The sequence below is a fragment of the Dendropsophus ebraccatus genome, chromosome 1 (assembly GCF_027789765.1).
Source record: "Dendropsophus ebraccatus isolate aDenEbr1 chromosome 1, aDenEbr1.pat, whole genome shotgun sequence".
In the NCBI taxonomy this organism is placed as follows: Eukaryota; Metazoa; Chordata; class Amphibia; order Anura; family Hylidae; genus Dendropsophus; species Dendropsophus ebraccatus.
The window spans coordinates 122182891-122190665 of NC_091454.1; the positions used below are offsets into that span (position 1 = coordinate 122182891).

The following is a 7775-nucleotide window of genomic DNA, read 5'->3' on the forward strand; positions in this document are numbered from 1 at the left end:
CTTGGGACAGGGGCATTGTAAAACTTTATAAAGCTTTGGGGCGGTCTCATCTGGAGTATGCTGTTTAGTTTTTGGCACCAATTTATAGAAAGGATGTCCTGGAACTGGAAAAGGAACAAAGACAAGCAACCAACCTGATAAGGGGCATGGTGCATCTTGGTTATAAGTAAAGAGTAAAAGAATAAAAAAAATTTACTCTTGAGAAGTGACATTTAGGTGATATTGTTAGGTTATTAAGACGAGCCATGACTTTTAAGAAGATAGTCAGGGGTTCGCCTTATACGCTGGAAAATGTTAACCCCTGCCTGACCACAGCCCTGCTGCGGTCAGGCTGGGGTTATCTGCAGCTAAATTTAAAAAAACAAACATTTAACTCGCCTGGGGCCCATTTCCGGCATCGGCGCGCCACCCGTACCGTTCCTGGCCCAGACAGTGTGACCTGAGATGGAGATCCCCGAACCTTTCCCAGGCAGCCGAGCATCTCATTGGAGAGGCTCTGAGACGCTTGGCTGGCGGGAGAGCTTCAGGAGAATGACAGAGGCTTCAGGAACTTCTGGCACCTTTCTCATTCTCCCAAAGCTCTCCCGGCAGCCCAGCGTCTCAGAGCCTCTCCGATGAGACGCTCGGGCTAAGGAGAGGTTCCGCGATCGCTGGCTCAGGTAGTGTACATCACACTGCCTGTGCCGGGAACAGTGATTATTTTATTTTTTTTTTATAATGGTCACACGTACGGTGGGGATGCAGCCATTTTTGCATCCACTACATGTGAACCTGGCCCGAAACCTACTGATGTAGGAAATTCACCTGTCTTAATCATAGATTTGTCTCTATAGAGTTGGTGTTTGTACTTTTTGTATGATTTATATTGGTTACAAGGAAGTTAATCATGTCTTGGAGCATCTGACGCATAGTGATAACCTGCAAGGATGTTATTGCTCTGAAAGGCGTTACAAAATCTTCAGAAATTGCTTTTATTGTAGTTCTAAGGATTTTTGTGACCTTTTCACTTTCAGTGTAATCTGAAAGTCTCTCATTCCCCAAGCTCAATGTCCTAAGCCTAGTGGACACGTAAGCTTGTGCTGAGGACTTAGTCGCTGTGCCCTGCAAGACATAACTGGCTTTTTTCAGAAGGCAGATTTTGCTCATTTGTAGCTTCAGGCTATCTTTTACACAGTGAAAAAAAAAATTGGGCCGTTCTTTTCAGTGAAAATAAAACGGTGCGTGAACAGATGTAAAACAGCTGTATTTTGCAAAGGCAGGTAAAATGAATTCAATCTCAATCAACTACGACTATTATTCTATACAGTGTGCTCTGCCGTCCAACCTCCTAATGATTTTAGTGGAGCCTGTTATATTGAATATATGGCCGTATTTTAACCTCAAATTTACAGACTTATTTTAACCTTTATTTTACGGTGCAGACATAGCTTTACAGTTCTATTGGCACTTGGTAACATCAGACTGTTTTCCTGTTAGCTTCCCTGCTATTCCAAATGAAGGTCTAAGGGCCCATTTACACAGATTATCTGCCAAAGATTTGAAGCCAAAGTCAGGAATGGATTTGAAAAGAGGAGAAATCTCAGTCTTTCCTTTATGACCTGTTCCCTATTTATAGTCTGTTTCTGGCTTCGGCTTCAAATCTTTGGCAGATAATGTCAGATAATCTTTCTGTGTAAATGGACCCTTAGGTTTCTAAATGACACTTGAAATTGAATGTGTTTAAAACATCAAACCTGATTAATAAACTATTAAGGCCATGTTACACAGACCAATCTGACAACAATCAGCCAAGGAGTGAGCAGTTGTTAGCTCGTCAGCTGATCGTTGTGTTTCAACATGTTTAAAAAAAATCATTGACTGCTGTCCATTCGTTGCTCTGTGATATGCTGCGTTAACACGGAACGATTATCGTGAATTTGCACGATAACTATCAAATTCGAACGATAATCCTACGTGTAAACGTAGTGAATGATCAAGCAACGAGCGAGAAATCGTTCGCTTTGATCTTTGAACATGTTTTCAAATTGTCGTTCGCATAAAATTCGCAGATTGTTCTGTGTAAACAGTCGTTCACCGATTTAACCTATGTGAGAGATAGGCTTAAGCAATCTCAAAACGATTTTTTCGTACGATATATTGTTCCTCGTTATTAAAAAAAAAAAACTGTTACTTTGAAATCGTTAATGGTACGATCGGGCGAATTATCGCTCCATCTAAACGCAGAATAAAAGTTGGTTAGTGACAGACTGCTAATGAAAGGGTGACACTCCAGTGTATAGAAAATAATAAAGATGTTGCTTACTTCTCCACACTGCCCAGGTGTCCTCCCTTGACATGCCAATTCTTTGGGCAGATGGTGGATTGAGCTTGAGCAATCCCATTGAATTAATGGGACTGGCAGAATTTCAAACGGAGACTGTGGCGCAAACTCTGCTTGAAATTCTTCACCAATTTCGGGAACATACCCTACATCTCTTGCTCCTTAATGAGTATATTGGTTAAGGGTATAAACCCACACACCGTATACACAGCGTATTTACTGCTGCGATACGCAGCAAATACGCAGCAGATTAGATCTAAATAACTGAACACAGCATCAAATCTAAACCATCAAATCTGCTGCGTATTTGTTGCGTATCTGCTGCGTATACGGTGTGTGGGTTTGTACCTTAAAGGTTATTGGCAGCCAGTCATAGTTCAAATGTTTTATAAATTGGCATTTTTCACAAGAAATTACTGTCTGTCTGTGACCTGGTTGGAGATATGCATTTCTAATTTAATGTTCTGTGTTCCTATATTTAGAACCGAATGCACGAAAGCATGAAATTATTCGACAGCATCTGTAATAACAAGTGGTTTACAGACACCTCCATTATTCTCTTTCTAAACAAAAAAGATCTGTTTGAAGAAAAAATCAAGAGGAGTCCACTAACAATTTGTTACCCAGAATATGCAGGTATATTTTTTAAACCCTGTAAAAATCTATTTGTTTGCGTACAATAAGTAAGGGATTTCAAACCCTATCCCAGAGCATGTCAACCCTAGTCCCCAAAACCACATAACCACAGCACAGATAAGTTTATATAAAGTGACTGTCAAATATGTATGATGCAACTCCTTTCAGAAAGCAAAAGGGGTAAGAGCACCCACTTTAGCTTCACAACACTTCACTTACATTTTAATCCTTGGAAAAGACCTACCTGTAGTTTGGAATGTTGCATTATCCAGTAGGATGTTAGCTCAGTAAAGAAGCTTAATGATAGATGCTGGGATAGTTCTTTTTGGACTGAATATCTGAAGTGAGGACTGCATCACTTTGGCATACATGCAGTCAGCTTATCCTTAGTTTGTTGCTGTCCTCCTGTTTGTTGTTTGTTTTTTAGTATTTGCTATTGCACTTAGTATATGGTGCTAACCAACAAGAGTACAGCACCTTCCTATCTTTGGCACGCCTATAGACATTGGAGCAATGACACACATGTTCAACAAGCCGCTTCATTCCGAAGTGCAACTTTGGTCCCATCCAAGAGAGCATAAAGGGTTCCAGTGGTTGGAAGCTGGATATGTTTATTACATTTGTGGGTTTGTTTATCCCTATATACATGACTAGCGTTCCCCTTTATGCAATGGCAATACCCTTTTCAAATTTATTTTATGACTAATATATTAAAATAGAAATTTATTGATTCCTGTTTACAGGCTCAAATACGTACGAAGAAGCTGCTGCCTATATTCAGTGTCAGTTTGAAGATCTTAACAAAAGAAAGGATACAAAGGAAATCTACACCCACTTTACATGTGCGACAGATACCAAGAACGTGCAATTTGTATTTGATGCAGTGACTGATGTCATCATAAAAAACAATCTCAAAGACTGTGGCCTTTTCTAAAACTTGTCATTATATGGTAAGATATTTTAATGTCACACAGGTAGAGCTAACCATGCAACATGTAACTCCTTTATTGAGACTTTTTGTTTTTACAGTGTAAAGAAGGCAGGTTTTCCCCAATGAAACTACCACAAAACTTTCATCTGTCTGCATAGACTTCCAATTGCAACAGTAAGAGCCTATTAGCTCAGCATCAAGTGCAGCTCATATATCAGTCACCTGAGATTCCGTAGAAAACTTGATCCTGTTGCAGCTTACCAGTCAAGTAAAACTGGACCCTTAAGTTGTTGATTCAATATGATATATCACATACTGAGTTTAGCCACTAAAGTAGTAATGTGAGGCCATCGTGACAGACTATTGAAGCAGTTATTTTATTTTATTACTTTTTCTGCAAATTATTAAAACTTTTTTTGTTTTTTTACATTTTCTATTCTTTCAAACCCTACATGGATTTATTCGACATTCTTTCTTGCCAAACCAAAATGTGCAGTATCTAAGTATTGTACTCGCTACATACAATTAGAATTTTTACTGTACACACTTTAATACTTTTTTTTCTGGTCCTGAGGAGCTAAATGCCAGTCTAATGATGATTATATCTACTCTCTCTCCTGTAGATTGCATTTGACTTCACCCTGTTATAGCTTGATGGCTTTTGGAGTGATTTAAGACTCTCAATGAACGGCGGACCAGTACTGTACTTTGCCAGTTTTATTAGCTTTATTTATGTTCATGTCTTGTAAATTTTCAAAAGTAACTGCTATTTACTAGGCCACACAATGGAGAAGGTATTTTGATTGTATGTATACTGTAATTGTAGGAATGTTATTTGTACAGACATTGAACAGAATATTTTAATAATTTGAATTGTTTAAAAAACACAGAAAAATAAGATCCTCTGTTTTATGAAATGCAGTTAGAGGACATTTTTTTGCCTGTTTAGGTTATTTAAAGAAATAATGTATATTTTATTTTTTTCCCTTTTAAGCATGCATGCTGCCTTATTCTGTGTTCTGCAATGTTTCCTTGCAAGCCTGTAAGATATAAATATATATATAACGAAGCAGAATGAAATCTGGACACCTTACAGTTGCACAATCCTGGGGCATGTAACACAGAATCATCCTGTTGGCCTGAGCCTTCACTGTGCATTTTTATTATGTAATAGTTCTCTTGCGCATTGCCTTACAGGTGGTGCCAAAACTGCATTTTTTATACATTTTAAAAATCAAATACTCTTTTATTTGTAAATAGATTTTTCCAGGTGTTTGTCCAGAACATTTTGTGGGCTGCTGAAATGCAAACAAACATTATGGGATTGATTACCTAGTTCTTGTTGGAAGAATCATGTACCTGGCATGCTGACCATGGCAGTTCTTTGTAAAGATGAGTCGCTCTGGCATCAGTTACATTCTACATATGTGCTACATTTTAGTACATCTTAGCTTTTCCATTGAAATGTGCAGCCGATTGACTCTCCATTATATTTCGTTTTAATGTTTGGCTTTGTGATGCTGTCTTTGTAATTGACTCACTGTCACTTTTCGTCTTACAGTCCCATCATTCCTTCATCCTTGCAAACTTCTTGGGTGGTATTATGTTGTAGCCCCCACTGGAAATCAAGATATTTCTAAAACTTGTGAGTTTGGTTTTTTTTTAAGAGGTGAAAAATTCCTGCACTTTTTTTTAGCCATTCTGATTTTATGTGGTTACTAAAAAATCCTTGTTGGAACACTTTTACATACGATCTTCACCCTTACCTCACTGTGGGTTGACATTTGACTTCACAATGAAAGTTGTGTTGCCTCATATTTACCTGAAATTCACAAGTAACTTTTTTGTGTTGTCCAGAACATGTAAAAAATTAAATGTACTCGTTGTTACCTTCTTCATTAAAGTTTTTGTACTTCACTATATGGAATGAATTCTTGGTGATTGATGATTACTAAGGTTACAGCTGAATTTTTTGTGCCTTGAATGATTTATTATTTTAACTTTTATTTAAATAAACTATTTGGCAGATAATCTGATCCATATTTGTAACAATGTACTGACAGAAATCATGTCACCTTCACAGTGTATATAATAGAGCACAGATTTGTTAAACATTGATGAGTTCCTTGACTTTCTCATGTAAAACCATGTTGCTGATGAATCCCAATAAACCTTGCAGTTTTTCAGATTTTAGATCTGATCTGTTAAATGTTCAATGTTTAAATTTTGTTGTGAGGAATTGATACTATGCTTTTTTCAATTATTATTTACTGAAACAGAATTTTTTCATGTAAACTCATGTGAATCCAGTGTTCACCCTTCTGGCTTTATCCATTAGATACCAAGTGACTGTTACCTGGGAAGCTGCATAACAGTCCATACATGTAGGAGTAGTTCAGCATATCTACAGCACCCTGTGTGTTCTGTAGTTGTAACAGACATTATCTGGCCTATTCCAGTCCCCTATAAATGTAGCTAAAATGATACAGCTGCAGTTGGATAAGAAATTAGGATGCTTTGCAGTCTTGGGAAACCAGTGTGATTTTCTTTATGCAATTTGGTGAACACACCATGCGAAAGGCATGGTTCATTGTCTGTAGCTACAGTAAGCAGTGAACATGAATTAACTCTGTAAGTGAACTTTACCCAGTGTATTCTGGGGAAAAAAAAAAATTCTTTGAATATTCTTAGTGACACTGTCGCCACCTTTGTGCATTCTGACATCTCTCCACGGGTGTAAAGGGTAAATTTAGCGGTTTTCATGCCTTATTTCATATCATAAGTCATGGTGTTTGTTCAAGTAAAAAGTGTCCTTTTATCAACTGCAGATTGTATTAAGTGGGCGTGACATTTGAGCCACTTAGCCCCGCCCACCACAGAACGCCCCACCTCCTTGACACCCATTGGTTGGCTGACTTAAAGGGGGTGGGGTCTAGACCTTTTAGCCAGCCTGTTCCAATGGCCGATGAGCGGGCGTGGCCAACGGTGCCGTTGTGGGCGGGGCTAAGTGGCGCTAATACTGCGAGGCCACACCCACTTAATAAAATCTGCAGTTGATAAAAGGACACTTTTTACTTGAACAAACACCATGAAGTACGATATGAAAGAAGGTATGAAAAACGCTAAATTTACCCTTTACACCTGTGGAGAGATGTAAGAATGCACAAAGGGGGTGACAGTGTCACTTTAAGGCTAGATTCACACACACGCATCTGCAACGAATATCACACTGCAAATTCGCAGGGAAATCCGCTGAGGATCCCTTGCCTGTCATTTTCAATGAGAATACATACTCGCAGCGACATGACATCCCACTGCAAGTATGTAATATGTAAGTGACAGCCCCCTTAACTTCCTGCTGGCTGGAGCATACATTACCTGCTCCATGCTCTGGCTTGCTTTGGGGGTGCCTGGCTGCACGCTGGGATGTCAGTCACGCTGCAAGTATGGATTCTCATAGAAACTTACAGGCAAGGGATCCGCAGCTGATTTCGCTGTGAATTTGCAACATGAAATCCGCTGTGGATCCAGTGTGTGCGTTTCTACCCTAAGTGTGTAAATGAAGCTGCAGTCTGGTATGCATGTTGCAGCTACATTTCTAAAGGGACACTCAGGACCCTCATTTTTGTAATGTTAGGGTCATAGTGGTTGGAACCCTTACTAATAACTTATCTATCCACTGGATGTGTAACAACAAATCATATTACTCCTTTGCTTTTCAAAGAGAATCTAGCTGGAATCTGGTTGCCAAGGACAACACTTTTTTTAACCAGTTTTACTAAAGAAATCATCCCTTTTAAACTATTATACAGTTTCCATTTAAGCTAAATAGGGCCCATAGGCTCTCACTGCAGTTGACAGGAATAAATCTGCACGCTTTACAATCTT

The 7775-nt window shown here is 38.8% G+C and overlaps 1 protein-coding gene across 4 annotated transcripts in view; it reads left to right on the top strand.

Annotated features, from left to right (window-relative positions):
• GNAI1 (G protein subunit alpha i1) overlaps positions 1-6080 on the top strand; it is a 41327-nt gene extending 35247 nt beyond the window's left edge. For 2 of the 4 annotated variants that reach the window (XM_069978222.1, XM_069978251.1), the window contains exons 7-8: positions 2803-2956; positions 3700-6080. In XM_069978222.1, coding sequence (XP_069834323.1) covers positions 2803-2956; positions 3700-3890 — 345 coding nt within the window. In that variant the 3' untranslated portion in view covers positions 3891-6080. The remainder of the gene's footprint in view (positions 1-2802; positions 2957-3699) is intronic. The other 2 variants (XM_069978232.1, XM_069978242.1) reach the window with 2 other exon arrangements.
• Positions 6081-7775: the final 1695 nt, after the last annotated feature.